Genomic DNA, 21205 nt, shown 5'->3' with positions numbered 1-21205 from the left:
TGAAAGGGCTACTTCGACTGGTTGCCAGGGTGATCTGAGGGTAACCGTGTGGGCTTCCCTAATGAGCCAGCCTCCTCAGGGCGCACCCTCCTCACATCCGGTTGAGTTTCCGGATGAGTTTGCTGGACCGTCTCAGGTTTCTGATATCTCATTCGGAGCTCAGGAGGAAGACCAGATGTCGATCGCCGCATCAAAGGTGGGCTTGAGTCCTCAGGAGATGAGGATTCGGCTGCGTTGTCTCCCTCGGGAATGCCACCGTTGCCCAAGTCTGATCCCGAGCTGACGGCCATGCTTTCCCGGGCAGCTGAGAGCATCGGGCTTGAGTGGAATCCTCCACCCTGTCCCGAGCGCTCGAGGTTGGACGATTGGTTCCTGGGGGCTGCTCTGGTTCCTTTCTTTCTGGAGGTGGACCAGGAAGTGACCAGTTCATGGAAGGCACATTTAACTGCCCGAAACCATTCTGGTGCTTCTTCCGCCTACACTGGCCTCAATGGCGGAGCGGCCAAGGGGTATACTGGGATTCCTTTCAGTGGAGTATTCTGTTGCAATGCAATTGTGTCCTCAGAAGGGTTGGAACAAAGGCTGTCTCCTTCCACCCTGAAGGTCTATGTGGCCGCCATTTCAGCTCACCATGATCCTGTTGATGGGAAGCATGATCTGGGCATCAGGTTCCTGAGAGGGGCCAGGAGGCTCAATCCACCTCGCCCTCATCAAGTTCCCTTTTGGGACCTTGCAGTGTTTCTATCTGCACTGCAGAGGGCTCCCTTTGAACCCTTGCTCTCAGTAGTGCTAAAGTTTTTATCATTAAAAACTGCACTCCTGGCGGCTTTTGCTTTGGTTAAGAGGGTCGTGGACCTGCAGGCCTTTTCAGTTGATGAAGTCTGCCTGGAATTCAGGCCGACCAACTCTCGCATTATCTTGAGATCCCGGCCTGGATACGTGGTCAAAGTTCCCACCACTCCTTTTAGAGATCAGGTGGTGAACTTGCAAGTGCTGCCCCCGGGAAACAGACCCAGCCCTTGCGCTTCTCTGTCCAGTATGTGCGCTCCGCACTTACGTATACAGAACTCAGTGCCTCAGGACCTCAGACCAGCTCTTTGTTTGTTATGGAGGCCAGTAGAAGGGAAAGGCTGTCTCCAAACAGAGGTTATGCCAATGGATAGTAGATGCTATTGTCCTGGCTTATCAGGCTCAAGACCTGCCATGTCCCCTAGGGATGAGAGCTCACTTAACTTGGATTGTAGCCTTCTCCTGGGCGCTGGAGCATGGCGCAGACATCTGTAGAGACATCTAACAGACATCTGTAGAGCTGCAGGCTGAGCGACACACAACACATTTGCGAGATTTTATAATCTCCATGTAGAGCCATTTTCTACCAGGTATCACTCCTACGGGCCAGTAAGGACCTGCTCGGTGTCAATCCGCTTGCTGCTCCATTCCACTCCACTGACTGGATGCATGCGCTATTCCCCTCAGGTGAGTTCCTCAGTTCAGAACCCTGGATTCATCCATCATTGTTGATGTCCAGCATCATGTGCAATGTGGCATTTTGTAAGGGACCCCATTTGCCAGTCTCTTTCTGACATAACGTCGAACGTGACCGACTGAAAGGGAATGTCTAGGTTACAAATGTCACATTGCTTTTCTGCTGAACGGCCAGGTGACTGGGATCGGCTCCTCAGCAAAGACTTGAATGTTGCTTGCTTGCTTGCACTGTTCCTTATATACCAACACAGCAGGGGCGGATCTTGCAATGCAAATCCCGCAGACCAAGGTACACTGTGTACCATTGGCTCGTTTGTTACCACTCAAAGGTGATTGGGCTCTCGGGCGAGACCCCATTTGTCAGTCTCTTTCTGACGCATCGTCTCAAATCCCTCCTTCAGGGAACGATGGTTACATATGTAACCTAGACGTTTTCTGTAGTAAACAGTTTTTGTATATTTCCTATTTTATATTCATTTCCTAGTATTTAATTTACCAGTATTTATTTTGAACAAAACAATTTTAGAAAGATTTAGACTGTAGGTCATCTTGTAACCTGTCAAGGACAAAGCTAATTAACAAAAAATGATATCAAAAGCATCTTAAATGTTTTTTCAACATATTGTAGTATTTAGGGCTGCACAATTCATCTAAATTAAATAGCAAAGGCAATTAAATAGATATTAGGCAGAAGCTGTGATTGTCATGCGTATCTTTCAGTGAAGCACAGTTCTGTGATCAGCAATAAATCTCCATCCAAAGGCCAGAGGATGCTCTCGTGCTGAAAATCCAAATATATATATCGGTGCAGCTAAATAAACAGAATATTTAACTGCTTTCATTGATTCAACGTGAATAATAAACGCATTACTATGGCAATTTATGGTTTATCTGAGTTATTTTTATTATAATTTTCGTTCATAATAAAGTATATCTATACTGAAATGCTACTCGCCATAGACTGCCCTACTTAGAATACAATAAAATATTGTGTGCCTCAATTATTCTGTTTAAGAAGTCACATCATCTTACAGAAGGATTTATTAAACTTGACTGACGTTTTGAAGTGAGTTTGGAGTAAAAACATGCTATTAAATGTGGTATTTTGAAGTGCTTTCAGATGGAGCAACATTTACTAAACAGAGCCTTAGTTAACTGAGAAGATACGCAAACAGCTGTCATAATCCTATGATTATGTCATCTAGGATTATGAATGCGATTTTGGATAGCTTGTCAGAGAACTATGGCTCTGTGTAGTAAATACTGCTCCACCTGAAAGCAGGTGATGGAAATTTACTGCTAATCAGAGAACCTAAGCTAAGGCTAAGCCTCACAATTACATCATTAAGTGGCACATTGTCATTTTGGCAGATTGGCTTCAGTATGAGCTGATTTTAGACTTATGAGAAAGTTTTGAGTTCTGAAAGTAATAGGATGTTTTTATAGTACAATGAGCTCTTATTTTGTTAAAAGATCAAGAGAATTTTGATTTCTCAGTTCATGAGCCCTTTAATAATACTATAAACGTTAAAACCAGTAGTGCTGTTTAAACTTTGTAATAATTGTAACAATACTGCATTATATTACCATTTTACTGTATTTGTGATCAAATAAATGCAACCTTGGGGACCATAAGAGAATTCAAAAAAATTATTTCAAACTTTTTATATTAAACAAATTGCTAAAATGTTTCTCATAAAATCAATTGGGTGATGATGAAATGTATTACTTTTGACTGCAGACTTCGATATCTTGGCCAATCAGAGCACAGTTTGACATATTGTTGCGATCTCTTCTGAAACTGGGGTCAAATGACATTGGTTTCCATGTGCCACATGACTGATCACAAACATGGCAGTTTATAGATTATTATTCATGGCAGAATTCTGCCGTGTGTTTAGTCCAAACCAGTTCACCCTCACAAATTAGAAAACCTTTAAAGTAAAAAGTAAAAAGATAAATGCAAATGAGAAAAAAAGTTAGTTTTCCTTTAGCTCTCCTTTAGATCTCGTTGCTGTCTAGGAGAAACAATTGAGATATTTAAGACACTTCATGTACGACTTTCCGTTCTGTTAGAGAGCAGACCATTAGGAGACAAAAACTGATCTGACTGATCTTTTTCAGGTCACGTCTGTAAATGTCAGGAGCATCAGGGCATTTTAAGGTCATTGCTTGGTTCATATTCTGAGACATTTGCTGCTTTTATGTTGGGTCGTCCCTTCATAGTAATATCTTGCAGCAAAAATGCACTTTAAATGTCATAGGACATGCATTTTCTCAATCTGTCTGGGTGTATGTTAGAAGTTGTGTCTTTTCTGGTTTGCTAAAAGCCCAGAGTCGCTTTCTGTTGCCTGCGGGTACATAATAAGAATCTGCATTTCCATCGAGTGTGAACTGGTTTGCACTAAAAACACATGGCAGTGGCATTCAAAAGCCACTATTCCTTAAGTTTGTTTGAACTGCACTTTTCTAAATGGGAACATTTACTAAACAGTTGACAATTATGTTTTTATTATTTTGCTTCCATCATTTAACACACGTTTGCAAGAAAAATGAATTTAAGTAGACTGTTTTTATTTGCATCTTCAATCTGTAGAACTGACCGAGTTAGAAAACATTTGTGGAATCGTCACAGAAGAATATGTGAGCATTGATATTGTTTCTAAGTGTTTATTATTGCAGTAACACCAACAGCTTGCCATTTGCCCTGATTATGGATTTGCTTTAAGTGTAATTGATCTGGACACATTTTAGATGCTTTCTGTATGCAGTATTTCACCCTGTCTTTCTCTCCTCTCCTCAGGAGTCAGCGCTGGCCCATGTGGAGCTCCCCACCACAGTGGAGACTGTGGAGGCGGCCATCAAAAAGCACAAGGACTTTACCACCACCATGGAGATCAACCTGCACCGCATTAAAGCTGTCATAGAGGCGGGAGAAAGCCTCATCAGTCAGAACAATATCTATTCAGAGCGCATCAGAGAAAGAGTGGATCTACTCGCTAACAGGTCAAAACCAAAACACTTATAATAACATTTATGCCACATAGAGCCGGTTGGTATGGAAGCCTGTTTCTGCCACTAAAGAGAACAAAAAAAGTTAATTGTGACCTTTTATCTAAAAATTCTTTAAAAAAATATTTTTTTTTTCTCAAAATTGCATGATATAAACTCATAATAGTGAGGAAAAAATATGAACTAGCAATTCAAATATTTTTCTTGCAAATCTGACTCAGAATTGTCAGATGAACTTGCAATTGGACTTTATAATTTGCAGTTGCGAGTTTATATCACAGTTCTGAGAGTAGCAATTGCGATTATATAAATTCGCAATTCTGAGTAAAAAGTCACAATTCTGAGAAAAAAATCACAGTCGTTAGATATAAACTCACAATACTGAGAAAGTCAGAATTGTGAGTTTATATCTTGCAATTATTTCTTTATTTCTCAGAATTGTTCAATTCTATCTTACAATTCTGACTTTTTATCTCATAATTGCTATTTTATTTCTCATAATTGCAAGATAAAAAGTCAGAATTGTCAGATCAAAAGTCGCAGTTAACTTTTTTATTTTCTATTCAATGGCGCAAAGGGGCTTCCATAGGTTGGTCCTCAGGAAACGGTTATTTGTGCCTGAAACTTTAATTTTAACTTGTTATTGCTTTACATATAAAATCATAGATTTTATCACATTAGTGATCAACAAATATGTATGTAACATTTTTTAAATGAAGATTCTTGAACTATTAACCCGGATCCCTAAAGTAGGGTTGCAGCCTTGCAAAGTAACAGTAGTTGTTGTTTAGTTAAAAGTAGGGTTTGGCAGTATGACTGTATATATCGTTACCGCAAAACAAAGTGTCTATCATTAGAGATTTTGCTATTTCATGTATGTTGTGGTATGCAAATATATCCCCATAACCAAGTACTGCTTAAACGTTATGTTCACCTTTAAATGCTAAGGAAAATAAAGAGTTAGACGCACTTGGTAAAGTTATTGAGTGCAATAAGCAGTGAAAACACAGCCAAAGTGCGCGCACTCAAAGGCCCTCTCACAACATCATGCAATCACGAAAACAGATCTCTTTTGTGTTTTATTGTGCTTGAACGGTCAAATACGTATTTACAAATACTGTATTACGTACAGAAAATTCAGGTGCATTTTTTGTGCGCCTAAATCACGCTTTTTGTTTTAATTCAAACAAATATTTCTTAATATTTCATTATATTTATATTTTAAAAGATGTAAGCCCTCCTGCGCTTAAGTGTTTTAGGGATAAAAAGCCCTTGTGATTGTATTGAAAGTACACTTGTAGTGTACTTCGAAGCTATCAAACATGTTTTTAATAAACTGTACTTGCAAATAATGTAATAGTAATCGGATAAAAGGACACTTAAGTGCACTTCAAATATACGTAATATAAGATAAAATTACTGTAAAGCATAATTTATTATAAATTCTTTTCAGTATATACAGCAGCACACTTTAAGACAATTGAATTAATTATGAAATTACAAAAATATCCCACTTAAGTGGGTCCAAAAAGCCCTCAAAATTTCAACTAATTGTATTTAATATAAATGTAATACTCTTTATAAAAGTATGCTGAAGTGAAGAGGTTGCAGAGCAAAAAATACAAATATGGCTATTAAGGTAATCATATAGACAAGCAAATCATATTTTAATTTCAGCTATTGTCTGATAACATTTGTTTGTTTAACCTATCTAACCTAAATTAGCATTTTTAAATTAAATAAAATGGTTATAAGTGGAAAAATTGGTGAATCTTCTAATGAAAAACAAACTTGTATTTTGCATCACATAAAAACATTGCTCTTTGACTTTAAAAATAATAAAAATTCAAATAAGATGACTAAGCTTAGAATCCTGTTTTATTATATCCATAGTATTTCAGAAATGTTGTAGAAATTGCTTGAAAATGACCTAGCTATTTGTTAAACTGTATTGTTCAGTTGTTCTTTAATTCTTCTTTATAGCAAAACCTCTATTCAGTCATCAAGTAGTATTGGTAATAAAACTGTCCTTTTAATGCGACCTACCACCTGACAATCTGTATCTGCCCCCCATTTCACTGTGGTATAGAATGTGCAGCTGCTCCTATAGACACACTGAATTTAAAATGTTTTAGTTTTTTTCCATCGAGACATAACAAAGAAACTCGCTGAGAATCCACGGTCACTGATCTGAATGCAGTCTCAGTGAGGAGCGTGAAATTGGATTTGTATATGGAATCTGTAATGGCCCAGTCCACCTTCTGTTTTAAACGGAGACTCCGCTATGAAACACTGTAACAAATAATTTATAAGAGTTTAATCACAAATAATAAAAGAGTTTCTGATTGTTTCTGTTTCTATGTGCGTCTCGCAGAGGGAACAAAAACCGTGAACACGCTCAGCAGTGGCTTCGTAAGCTCAATGACCAGTGGGAGCACCAGAGGTTTCTGCAAGACTGCCATGAGGTAGGATGAGTGCCACAAACAATAAAATCTGTGTCATGCTTTGTCTTGTGCGAGAGATGATTTTTATTTTTAACCTAAAGATGTCTGTCCCCTGTAAATCTGTGCATCAGTTAAGTTTGGAGAGCAGTGCAGGATTTTGAAGTAAATGTTTGGACGTAAGCTCACGCTTAGGGCTGTGCAAAAAACCAACAACTTTATATTTAGCCCCTAAAATGCAAATTTTACCAAGGCAACCCTGCTAAAAAACATATATTTTAACCCCGGGAAGCAATTTTTTATCGGGGAACCTCCCCGAAGCGCGATTGGGCTAGTTTTGGACCAGTTTCGAGAAGCAGCTGGGCAGGATTTGTTATGAAAACCTGGCAACCCTGATCTGAACGCACGTGCTGGAGATATACTTCTAATCTAGATATACTTCTAGCGTCTTTACTGATGAGATGTGCATGAAAATCGCATTCGATTTTTTGCACAGCCCTACTCACGCTTGTTTCTCCTGTTCTTTGTAACTTAAGCCTTTCTTACATGTAGCAAAATTACAATAAATTACTCTTACAGAGTGTCCTAACCAGATGAAAGTGATAAAGTGATATGTGTTTTTCACAATGAGAAACATTAAGCTTCATTAAGCTTACGATTTTTTTTTTTTACCTTTAGAAATTTGTTTACCAAAAGTCATACTTTCAATGTGGTATTCTGAACAGCTGAGCATTGTGGGTAAATGCTGAGTGAAAGCAGTTGTACAGTAGGACGCTCCCAGTGTGGCCCAAACCTGCAGGTTTATTTAGGCTTTGCTTATCTTCCTTTCTCATGCTCAATTATTTAGCAGGTCTCCTCATCACTTATTTAGTCAAGAGAGAGAACTTCAACAGGGTGTGTGTGTGTGTGTGTGTGTGTGTGTGTGTGTGTGTTCACTGCGGGGCTGAGGACAGATCTCTGCCTTCTCTAAGAGCTGTCAAACACGTTTGGAGACTGAGAAGAACGCAATGATCAGAGATGGCCCGAGTGCACTGATTCACTTTCTCTTATGCATTGTGTTTAGGAAATCAAATAGCAGAAATAAGTCCATTGCATGCAATGCCATATTGTTTATGAACAGCATTGTGTAATTTTTCCATAATAACAGTATATGTCCTGAATGGAAAGAAGTATACAGTATATATAATGTGCAGACAGTAATTATAAAATATGTTTATGCAATGTATGTATATACTGTATGCAAACTTTCTGTATACGTGGAAGAGCTGAATAATCAATTGTTTGCTTAAATCTTATACAACAAGAGAGTACTGTACTGAATATTGTATCCCACAGTTCCCTTTTAATTTTTTTAAATTAAAATGGTAAATAACTGTTTATATTTGTGCAATTCCCATCAGAATCAATAGATTTGTGTTTTTTCTGACACAGTGTAAATACTAGTGTAAAGGAGCCCTGAAATATGTAACATAACGAGACTTTTGATTTCTGAATAACGTAACTTACTACAGTTTGAAATGTTTATCTTTGCATAATACCGTAGTATCCTGCATTAAACAGTATGCTTTTGAACAATGAGTAAGTGACAGATTTTTTTTTTTTTTTTTTTTACATGTTATGTAACAGTGAACATTTTAAACAGGACTGCATTGTTGTCTTGTCAGACCTGTACAAGTGGCATGTACAAATGAAAGTGTTGTTTTGCATTTTTAATTCAGTTTTGTGTGACATCCCTTCGCAGTCCAAATGAATCAAGAACAAGATATACTTTTAAAAAAGTCACAAATCAGAGCTGACATACATTTTCTGTTTGTTGGTTTATTTTGATGTGGATAGTCAAACCGAGCTCATTGCATTTTGGGATACAATACTCATTTGCAGTGATATTATTTTTTATTAAATACATAGTTTTTATTTTTCAGTGAAATATTACTATAGAATAGTTATGTCTATTTTATTTAGAAGTAATAATAATAATTAATAATAATAATTTAAAGCCAAATAAAAAAGTAACTGCAACATTTAAAACAATTAAAAGTTTACAAATTCTTTCTCCCACGTATTTTCTCAGAATTGAAAGAAATATTTAGTCATTTTTATTTTTATTTAGTAATTATATTAGTATTAGTAATAGTAGTGCATTTTATATAATTGCATTTTAAATCACAGTTTGATTTGATTAGATTAGATTTTTACCAAATCATGCTTCCCTAGTGCATTGTGCCTACAGCAGTAGTCAGTAGTAAGACTGAATGCAATTATATTCACACCCTATGTTGCACTTTTTCTCATTTGATTTCAGTTCTTGTTCCTTTCAGATGTTAACTGATCGGAAGTATCACATTTTAATGTCTCCCTTGTGTTGGTGGTGGTGTAGTTAACCATCAGTTTTCTGGATAATTCATTCCCATGTCCCTGTATGGTCATTCACTCTTCCTTGGATCTAATGCTCTTTTCCACCCCAGGGTCTGTTTGAGGAATAACCATGATTTACCTAAATGGCTTTTCCTCATGAGTGCAGAGGTCACTGTACAGTGTCATCTACCAGCTCAGCACACTTCAAAATAAAAGTTGTTTACTGACATCTTTGGTTCAGTGAAGAACCTCTAACATCCATAGAACCTTTCAGTTTCATATAGTGGAAAAACATATTGTTTAAATAATGTTTTCACACCAGAAAAAAAATTATAGCAATTTTTTCCTTTCAACTGCAAATTTAGAACCTTAACATCTCACAATTCTGAATTTTCCTCAGAATTGAAAGTATTTATCTTACTGTTTTTTTACTGTGAGGTAAATGTTCATAATTTTCTCTTTTCAATCCTGTGGCTGATCATTAAAAGGTTCTTTTAGAAACAGAAATAGGTTTCTCCTACATCATTGTTGTGAAAACCCCTTTTGGCGCCTTTATTTTTAAGTGTGCATGTTTTAATCGGACAGATTTTTCCTTTATTTTTTGAACCTCCTCCTCATTCGTATTGGCTTTCCTGCCTGCTTAAAGAGCCTCAGTGTTGTCCTTGTGATGCCTGCAACTACATAGACTCCCCCCCCTCTCTCTTTCTCCCTCGATATGCTTCTGTCGCCCTCCCTCCTCGGCTCTCTCATTGTGGATGCTGCAGCGGGAGAAACTGGGTCTTTCAGCTCAGGCAGGAGAGGCACCGCGATATTGAGTCAAGCTTATATTACAGAACAGGAGGAGGAGAGGCAGCACGGACTGAAAGAAGACAATACGTATTTGTCTGAGATGCAAGACGCTGCAAACGGGGGGAAGCGTGTGTCCGGATCACTCTGAGGAGGGGAGGGAAAAACAGTCCCCACATCCTCCCTCTCCCTCTCTCTCTCTCTCTCTCCCTCTCTCTCTCTCTCTCTCTCTCTCTCTCTGACCGTGGCAATAATCACCACTACTGAGCTCATTTCTCGCCTCGCTGTAACTCAGTAGAGTCTCCGCTCGGGTTCCAGACTACTAATCTTTTGTATCTTTTTTGGGGGATTTTCTTTGTTTTCTACTAAAATGCAGACTGCTTCTGTTCACTGGATTTTTATACAGTCATTTAAGGATTTAGTTTGGTCCAAGAATAGTGCTCGCTGAGTTCTCTGCACATTGAATATTTCATCCAGCACTGTTTTTGGACTGCTTGCGTGTGTTCTGGCCAGCGTTGGGTTTTGCTGCTCACCTGGGCTGCAGATGAACATGTGGATTTGGGATCTTGACTGACAGAACTTGATTCAGGTGGTAATTATAATATGAAAATAAAATATAGGTATACAATTAGTTTACAAATAACATTCCAATTATTATATTGCAATTTTTTTATGTTCATGGATTTCTTGATGTTATTGTATGTGAAGTGTATGTTTAGGTACTGTTGATCATTTTCTGTTTTTATCTATTTTAATCAACTTGGAGTTTACCTAAATAGTCCTGCAGTGGCAATTTTTTTTTTTGTATAAATGTGAACTTATAATATACTTAGAACTATATATTTATCACAAATAAGCACGCATAATAATTCCAAAAGAATGAGAAACATGTTGTTTAAAATAGTTTTAGATGAAGTAATGTGTGTCACTGCTGTCACAGCTTGACATTTACTTGACAACTACTATAAACTATAATAAAATATATGATATACTGTTGTTTGAAGAGGAAGGAGAAGTGGTATTTTCTGTGGGAGCACTTGTTGTGAGTGGGAAACTTTCTGAGAGTCATTTTTGATAGTCTTTATGGACAGACAGACTGCTTGACACAGTAAAATTACTTTAATGGTGTTTTACTGAGGTAAAGGTTTTGTATTCTATATTCAGTGTGTCATAATGTTGTGCTTAATTGTTTATATGATCTACTGTAAGAAAAATCATGACATTTAAATGTAATTTTATTAAATTTAATTTATTGAATCTAAAAATGTTTTGGTAAGCCTACACTTTGAGTTATTTAGAAAAAAAAATGTAATAAATGAATAGGTGGGAAAATCACGTATCATACTTTTTGTTGTATTTTTTTGAGACAAGTTTTACGTGTGATTCCTAACGCCTGTGTTGATGTGTGTTTCACAGATTGGTGATTGGGTGGCAGAAAAGATGCTAATGGCTCGCGACACCTCCCACGACGAAGCTCAGAAGCTTCATAAGAAGTGGCTGAAACATCAGACCTTCATGGCAGAACTTGCTCAGAACAAGGAGTGGCTGGACAAGATCGAGAAAGTAAGTTCATATCTATGGGGTTACGTGGATTATACACATTATCTTCAGATGCCACTAAATATCCCAATACTATATGCTGCACCATTTGTGCTACAGACATTAATTGTACCTCAATTCGCATACAGCTTGCTGAAAAGAGTCAAGCAGCTATATTGTTATAGCTACTGTAACTGAAAGTGTTTCTGAAGTCAGTCTTGGATATATGAAGGACTGATGATGTTTAATCTGCCAGTTACACTGTTTTATTGATATTGCTGGTGGATTGAATGAACTGTCTTTAGTTGCCAAGGCCCTCAGTCTCTCTGTCTTGAATGAGCATAGGAATCACACATTAATCATTTTATTTTGTGGTCAGCTACCATAAGCGAGGATGAGAGATGTTGTTGTTTAATACTGTTACTACTAGGGATGTTCATTTTGGTTATTTTTCCTAACCGACAACGACGCTTGTTTACCGATTATTATTTATATATATATATACACGTGTAGCATATTAATCGGCCATCATTTTTAACGGTTGGTTAATCGAACATCTCCAGTTACTACACTAATGCATGTAAACTGTGTTTTGGGGTGAGGAACTATTGAAGTATCTTTACTAATTTTAGTCATACATTTGTTTGTTCATGGTAATATATTTTGAGAAATTGAGCTTTACATTATTTGCTCACTAATGGATGCTCTGCAGTGAATGGGTGTCGTAAGAATAAGAGTCCAAACAACTGATCAAAACATCACAATAATCCACAAGTTATCCACACCACTCCAGTCCATCAAGTAACATCATGTGAAGTGAAAATGTGTGTGTTTGTATGAAACAAATCCATCATTAAGGCATTTTATCTTCAAACCAAAAGACATTTTGGTTTGAAGATAAAATGCCTTATTTTGCTTCTGGACAAAAATTAGAGCCCAAAATCCATAATAATGTTTCCTAGAGTGAAAAAACCCATGTACTGTTGTCCTCTCACATCAAAATCCACCAATATATTTGTTTAGAGCTGTTTGGGACTGTGCAGATTTCTCTCCTGATTCAGACAAGACTTTTTGACTAAACACAGAGCCCTCTTATTTTAGTTAGAAGCAACGTTTTGAGCAAAGTTGTTAATTGATGGTTTGGATTGGTGTGGACTACTTGTGGATTATTGTGATGTTTTTATCAGCTGTTTGGACTCTCATTCTCATGGCACCCATTCACTGTAGAGGATCCATTGATGATCAAGTGACGTAATGCCCAATTTCTCCAAATCTAATGCAACAAAGAAACAATCTCATGTACATCTTGAATTAAATTTTCATTTTGAGAAAATTTGAGAGAAAAAGCCCATTTATGTTGTCCTCTCACATCAAAATCCACCAACATAATTGTTTAGAGATGTTTTTGAACTGTGCAGATTTCTCTCCTGATTCAGACAAGAAGGCTTGAGACAAAGTAATCAAGAAATTCAAGTTGCTTATACATGCTGCTTGTTAGATGTTACCAGAATAATCATCAAGAAGGTAATGTAAATATTGGATAGCACCCAAGCGTAGTGTGTGATAGCATGTGAGGACTGTGTGTGCAGATTTCTCTTGACCTAGAATTTCTTGTAGACAGCTGAATGCTGGGGCATATTTCATTTCTCTGTCATATAACCTTAAAATAGTTACCAGGAATAGAAATATACTGAACTGTGCTGGCTACATATTTCTAAAAGAGCCCTGGATTCATGTACTGCACTCTTATTTTCTGCTGAATGTGGCATGTTTGGACAGCTTTACCTTGCTTTACCTGCTACATTAATGCTTTAAACATTCAGAGTGTTAACAAGTGTATTTACAAGGGTCAAATCAATCTTTAGCTTTGACATTTTTTCTTTTTATAACCCCAAAGTTGTTTAATCCTACTGTTCAGCAAACCAGAAGTTTTTATTTGTCAAAATTGTTATTTATTCTGGTCATATCCAGTGTCTTAGGTTAAGATTTCATGGCTGATCTTTAGTCAAAACGATGGGTAATTCACCAACATGTATAATATAAAAATTATCTTTGATTTAAAAATTTATTTTATCTGCCAATCAAATGCTACAATCTATGTTTAACATTAAAGTTTGCTAGATTAAGTGGAAAAAAGCTTTATTTAAGCATTTTTAAGGACAACAGCTGCAAAACAAAAGGTGCTTGGTGCACATATGCACAGAAATGTATCACTGAAAGGTTATATTTATTGAACGTTTTTCTAATATCAAATTGTATCATTGCAATATGTTTGCATCAGCTGTGCAGTTCAGCCCTCCGGTCAAATAAAGTCACGTCAAATTTATTTATATAGCACTTTACAATTGAATGGTACAAAGCAAGCCACTTTACAGTATTAAACATGAAAAACGGTGTCAGTGTTGTTTTCCAGCGGCATGCACAGAGCTCTGGAGGGGCAGGGGAGGAACACCACTGTTGCTTTTAATTAGAAATACACCTTCGATTTCTACAATAAAGCAGCTCTCCAGTGTGTTCATGTTTTTACACCACTTCATTCTTCGATTTCGCTTAAAGTGTATCAGTGCCTTAAGAATAACCAACCTGATCCCACAGGGAAACATAACTTTTTTACAAGGTGGCAATTTTATATGAACTCATACAATGTGAGCATTAAGGTCCCCTCCTAAACATAACCCTCAGTGGAGCATCAGCAGATTGTATGAATGAGATCATATGATTTCATTTGAATTAGCCACCAAACAATCGTTGTTATGGAATAGCATTGTTATAACAAAAAATATTGTTGATATTTACAAAATATCAATCAGCGCTTCTGTTCATTAATCTGTATTTTCCAGTCGACAGTGTTCAGCAGCGACTCACCCTTGCAATAAACACATGCGTTATAATTACAACATGCGGTTTTGACTAGTTCTGCTCCAATGTCACTAACCCAGCAGCTGTCAGATGAAGCAGTCATGCCAAGGGAAGTGAAGTTGGGTGGAGTATGTGTCTGTTGCTAGGTAACAATTTACTCCTCCCCCCAATCCCAGATCTACAGTACCATGTGTGAAGGTCATTTGTACTGTCTCCTCTTCACACATCCATGTACTGTGTGTAGCTCACAGGAAGTGATGAGATGCACTTCCAGGTCAGTGTGAACTGGAATGATGCACTGCATAATTTGGTTGAGGTGCAGTGGTGGTATATACAGTAAATGGCAGAAAACAAAACACTTTTTTGATTGTATGTATCTCTGTGCAATGTAGCACTGAGAATAATTAATGTTTTAGAGGTATTGTTTATTGTAAGTTCATGTTAACTGATATAGTTAACTAATGGAACCTTATTGTAAAGTGTGACCAGAATTAATTCATAGCGTAATATTTCCTTAAAAGCCAAGTAGATGTATAAAGTAATACTGCAATACTGATGCTTATTTAAACAAACAATCTATTTGTTACAGAAATGTGGACAATTTTATCTTTACCTGAATCATGAGACGGCGTGTTTATCATGGTAGATAATTAACCAGTCTCATTATGTAATTGGGATTTCTCTAGCAAGCGTGTTCAATTAACACCACACAGTTACCTGGACCTCTTTGTTTTAAAGCCTGGGGGAAGATTAGTGAATGTGATCTGTCTCTCTCTTCACATCCTCCACCTGCATGCAGTTTCTTTGTTCTCTCTTGTTTTATTGTCTCTTATATAGAGGATGAACTGTATGAACTGTTTAACATTAGAATGTATCAGTTTTTCTAAGCAATTTTTTACCATAATTTACATTAAAATGTTGATCAGTGTAATGGTTTGTATATTTAAAAAATAAAAAATAAAAATCTTGTGATGAATATTTAGAACTGGAATCATTAGACACTAAAAGACTTTAAGAATCAGTGCAGCCTCCAGAAACTATTTGTCATATTGAATCTTTACCAATCATTTGTCAGCAGGAAGTTTATAATCTTTTAAAATATAATACAATTTATTATGATCACTTATTCAGTCAAGTCCAGCTTTGTCGAGTCCAAGTCAAGTCCAAGTCCAAAAGTTTCGAGTCCAAGTCAAGACCGAGTCCAAATGAGAGAAAAAAGGGTCCTCTTCAAGACCACATACTAAACTACTGATAATGTTTGTGATGCGAGAGACAGCATATCACCTATTCTACGAAAATAAATGTACATTATTATTTGTAATGATCAAAAAGCATGTTCAAAGTAACAACTCTGTAGGACAGGGGTCTCCAAACTAGATCCTGGATGGCTAATGTCCTGAAAAGTTTAGCTCCAACTGGCCTTAACACACCTGGAAGATTAATGTGTCTAGTAAGAGCTTGATTAGCTGGTTCAAGTGTGTAGAATTAGGGTTAAAGCTAACAGGGGCGTTACATAAGATCCCGGGCCCTATGCATAGGCAGTCCTGATGAGCCCCCATGCCCCCCACCCATGAAAATATCCAGGTAAAATAAAATATATTTCAGATTCATATTTTTCAAGGGCCCTCTCTTCCTTTGGGGCCCTGGTAATGAGTACTGGTTTTACCCCCAGTCCGACTCTGGGAGCTTAACTATAAAGGACACTGGCCCTCTAGAACAGAGTTTGGAGCTGTAAGGTCAAATTATTTTTATGTACTTTATTTTCATTTTATTTACTTAATAATGCTGCTTTTGCTGACATTATGTCTGTGGTCAAAAATTAAAATGACTGATGCCTTGGCACAGTGCACACACACATGCAAAGCTCTGGATATTACGGCAAAGCTAGAAGAGATACGTTTGGCTCTACTGGGCATGCGCACATAAATGCAGCGAAATTTTTGTCATACTATACTAGTGCTTGCATAGACTAGTCGAGCGCTGTCGGAAACAATCAACTATTCCAGCATGCATTAACCATAATGCATACAAAGTGTTTGCAAGTACGACGTGAATTTTAGAATTACAATATTGCGTGGAGCTTTTACTTTCTATGACCTTATCTATGTTGCATGTTAAAATAAAATATGTAATGTAATAATTACGGTTGTGCCTGAAGCCGAATACCTTATTCGAAATTTCAAGGATAATTACTTCAAAAACGAATAACGGACAAGGAATAATTCTGCCTGAATACTCGGCTGAAGCTGACACACTCTGGTGTTTGCTAGATAACAGGTGAGCCAGGGGATCAGCGCAATATTATACGGAGAGCTCTAAAGTCATTAGTGTGAAGTGAATAAATGTAAACTTCATGAGTAAAAGAGCGCAAATCAAACACCGCATTGCTGTTCCTCTCCCTGCATCTCTCAGAAATTAGAGCTTTGCAAGAGTAGTTTTACCTATAATAATACATCATACACATTATAGTATTTGTATATATTTAAAAGACAATGATTTAAAGCCCAGGCTACGATATGAAACAAATGAATGGAATAAGCACACCAATCAAACAGATGCGTTGCGTGTCTCAGGCTCTCAAAAACTAAATCAGTTCTCTCTCAAGAGTAGGCTAATAATCAGCTTCGATACGGATACATTGTCTACTTGGCCTACAGGTTTGCATCTTTATCTTTTGCTGGTTTGCGCGGCACACACACATCTGTTTAGTGACGTTCACTAAACATTATAGACTCGCTTAAAGTGTTCTGCGTAATGAAAATGTGTGCATTGAATTGATTCAGTCGTGTTCAGATGACCACTAAACGTTTATCTCTCTGCTTGCATGATAAATATTATTTTAGAAATTAATAATTATTTTAGTTTAACACAACATACTTGTTCAGTGATAACTACGACAAAAAAAGATAAAAGGTAAAAACATATCAAGTAACAGTACAACATTGGATCTGAATGCAGATACGAAAAATGTTGTAATTGTTACAGATACAAATACTGGCTGTTACATGAAAATTAAAATATGTAATGTCATAATCATAAAGTTTTTAAAATGTACATATGTAATTGCTGCATAAGGCTATACATTAATAAGCGTTTATTGATAAAAAAAAATATTTGATATAGTTCATTTACAATAGCATGAACCATGAGTAGTTGAGTAACTCAAGCATTTTTTTATGAAAAAATCGACTCAATTGCAACCCCTATACTGTACAACATTAATTAGTATTTCGTTATTGTAAAGGGTACTTTTAAGGCTATTTAAATTTTTTAATTACATTTTATGAATCTATTAGCAGAGCTACTGCAAGGGATTTTTAGTGCTGGAAAGAAGACATTTTTTATTGAATTTTTTTGCTGGACTCGGTTGAGACCAACTAGAACACTTGGCGAGTCCAATGGCCAAGTCCGAGACAAGTCCGAGTGCAAACACAATGAGTCAGAGACAAGTCCGAGACGACAGAAAAATGTCTCGACTCCAGACTCGAGTCCAAGACCGGACTTGTATAGAGCATGCAATATGAAACTACATCACCTTCTTGGCCCCTTTTAAATTTTTAATTCAGCTTCAATTCATATTTTTCCATTTCTCACAATTGTCCTTAAATGATTGTTTTCAACTTTTTGATATTAGCATAATATATTCTGCCAAAACAATGTTTCCTGGAGGGTATTTTTTATGTTTTGCACCTTTGGGAGTCGTGCTAACAGCTGGGCCTGCGGGAACTAATTCCCAGAGCAATATGGTACCAGTTTAATATTGTGTGTCATTGGTTCCTTGTGTGCACACATACATGTGATCTCCTGCATATTAATTACCAATGTTTCAATAATCTGATTTTAGTTTGCCTCCATCTTGAAAGTACATGCAAAATCATAGAGACAATACCGCTTCAAGAGTCCTAGTGAATGCATGCAGTGCATGTTAGGAGTTCAGGCCAGATTCCTGAGGAGGCAAAGAGAACGAGAGGCTATCATCGAGAGAGAGATGTTACATAAAGCCTCTCACAGCACCATGTTTAACCCAGTTCTGCTGCGTGAAGCTGCTCTACTGCACATCAACCACTACAGTCCAAAAAATAAAACTTGCCATGTAGAAGAACCATTCTGGGTTGTCATATGTCATATTGTAGGTTCTTCAAAGTAGCCACCTTTTGCTTTGATTACTGCTTTGCACACTCTTGGCTTCCTCTTGATGAGCTTCAAGAGGTAGTCACCTGAAATGGTCTTCCAACAGTCTTGAAGGAGTTCCCTGAGAGATGCTTAGCACTTGTTGGCCCTTTTGCCTTCTGTCTGTGGTCCAGCTCACCCCTAAACCATCTGGATTGGGTTCAGGTCCGGTGACTGTGGAGGCCAGGTCATCTGGAGCAGCACCCCATCACTCTCCTTCTTGGTCAAATAGCCCTTGATGGCTTCAGTGTGACTCTACAATTTTCATAGTCATGAAAATAACGAAAAAAATTTGAATGAGAAGGTGTGTCCAAACATCTAAATGGGCAAATGGAAATGCCTTATCCTAACAAATTGTTATGGATTCTGTCAAATTGTTTCTATGTTTTTTTGGGTGAAATGTGACTGTGATTCACCCATAAGTCTTTGGGTACGTTTTAAACAACAATGTACTAAAAACAGAAAGATTTTCCTTTGCATTTTTAAAAAGTTTTGCATACAGATGACATCGTTGTCAAAATGATCCTGTTCACACAGACTTGCAAAAACTACTAAAAGTTTTGTATTATTCATGCCATGCCATTAGTTGCCATGCCACTTTGTAAGAAACACTACACACCTGCACACACTGAACACATAATATGCATCAACATGACATCACTGTTTTTTTAAATTCACATTTTCGTAGATTACACATAGACAATGACAGTATCGTTTTCAAAATGTGCACTTTTGAAAACCCATTTCTGTTTTCAGGCTCCCAAAATGGCATTGTTGTGTAAAAGAATGGGCCAAATCCATTCTTTGTTTAAAACAGAATCATGTAAACACTACCTTTCTCAGCCTCTGTGTTCTTATCTTACCCTCAAGCATACAGAGCAATAAATATCAATTTATAATACACAGCTAATGTAACCTTTAGAGATCACCTATTCTATTTCCCAGCTTTGTTCTCAGATTTAAAAAAGACTCTGCAGCAGCTGTTGCAATGTGAAATGCACCACTGGGACAGACTCCCATCAGATTGCACATATGCAGCATCACTGAGAGGCGCTAATAATGTGGAAGCTGCCATAACATGCCTCTATACATGTATTCAACTCAGACTCGTAAGGTTTGACGCTGACAAGAAGTAATAAAATAAATCATTAGTTTAAATGCAGTACTAATAATTTATTTTCATTATATATGTCAGTGTGAGCGTAATTGTGTTTGCCCATTATAGTCATCACCCTCTCATTTACATACTTAAAAAGCATGAATATTTAATTAAACAAGCAAATTTCTAGTTTAGCAATGCAACTCAGGCAGCACTACATTTTTCCACTTCATAGCTACATGCATCCAGCGTTGTTTTTTACACATACTTTAGATAGCCTATGATGTCACTGATTGGCTGTCGGTATGTGTGTGTGTGTGTGTGTGTGTGTGTGTGTGTGTGTGTGTGAGTGGGAAGCAGCCGGTCTGATTGCTGTGCTCATGGGCATCATTTCCATGTTCACTGCTGTATCGCTGTACCAACCCCCTTTCCTTCAGTCCTGACAGGGAGGATGAATTATAATGTTTGGTTGTGTTGGGGGAGGGATACTGCATGTGCCTATGTGCGTCTGTGTTTTAGGATCCATGGTCTGTGTGGAGATCATGTGGGGGAGGGGCAGTGTGTGTGTGTGTGTGTGTGTGTGAGTGAGAGAGAGGTGTACCAGTTTAGTCTGTGCTCATGCCAGCTTGTGTAGACCTGTCTGTAATACATATGGAAAAACATCCTCTAAAAACATCTTTTGCACAAAAGTATTTGGTGAACAGACAATGAAAAACAGAGAAATCTCTCCCGTGCAAATGTTGTGGCCATTGTTTTTTCATTAGGATGTTTGCAGGTCATTGCTATGTGGTTGGTAAGATGTTTTGAGTATTTTTTAGCATGTTGCTATGCGATTGCTAGGATTGCTATGTAGGAGTTACATGCCAAATCTTAATAATTAAGATCAAATCCCTAATAATTTGAGCACTACCTTTTTGAAAAAGAAGTACACTTAAGCACACTTAGAGTACTTATCATGGAAACAATATACTGTAAAAATACATAAATTAATACTTAAAGGGATAGTTCACCCAAAAATAAAAATTGTGTCATTAATTACTCACTAATTGCAACCTCATGTCGTTCCAAACCAGTAAGACCTTAGTTCATCTTTGGAACACAAATTTAGATATTTTTGTTGAAATCCGAAAGCTTTCTTACCCTGCACAGACAACAACACAACTGAAATGTATTATGGCCCAGAAACGTAATAAGTACATTGTTAAAACAGTCCATGTGACATCAGTGGTTCAACTCTATTTTATTTAACTACGATAATATTTTTTTATGCAAATAACACAAAAATAAAAAGTTTATTCAGAGCATCAGCTAGTGCTGGGCGGTAAACCGGTTCCTTCCCGAAAACCGGTGTATATTTTTGTTACGATGTTAATTTTGAATATACTGGCATACCGGTGTATTTAATTATTCAGCGTTTGGAACGACCGTTATGCTGCGCACTCCGCATGACACTGTTTCA

The 21205-nt window shown here is 37.2% G+C and overlaps 1 protein-coding gene across 6 annotated transcripts in view; it reads left to right on the top strand.

Moving 5' to 3' along the window:
• LOC127934639 (spectrin beta chain, non-erythrocytic 4-like) overlaps window positions 1–21205 on the top strand; it is an 80462-nt gene that overhangs the window by 37019 nt on the left and 22238 nt on the right. For 5 of the 6 annotated variants that reach the window (XR_008147866.1, XM_052532149.1, XM_052532147.1 and 2 more), the window contains exons 17-19: window positions 4289–4491; window positions 6872–6962; window positions 11496–11642. Coding sequence is in view for 5 of the 6 variants with exons in the window: in XM_052532149.1 (XP_052388109.1) it covers window positions 4289–4491; window positions 6872–6962; window positions 11496–11642 (441 nt within the window). In the remaining variant the exon portion in view is untranslated. Of the gene's footprint in view, window positions 1–4288; window positions 4492–6871; window positions 6963–9931; window positions 10669–11495; window positions 11643–21205 lie in introns of those variants that run through there. The other variant, XM_052532148.1, reaches the window with a different exon arrangement.

This window comes from Carassius gibelio, chromosome A18 (assembly GCF_023724105.1).
Source record: "Carassius gibelio isolate Cgi1373 ecotype wild population from Czech Republic chromosome A18, carGib1.2-hapl.c, whole genome shotgun sequence".
Lineage (NCBI taxonomy): Eukaryota > Metazoa > Chordata > Actinopteri > Cypriniformes > Cyprinidae > Carassius > Carassius gibelio.
The sequence above is the reverse complement of the archived record's forward strand: the minus strand, read 5'-3'. Positions and strand labels throughout refer to the sequence as shown.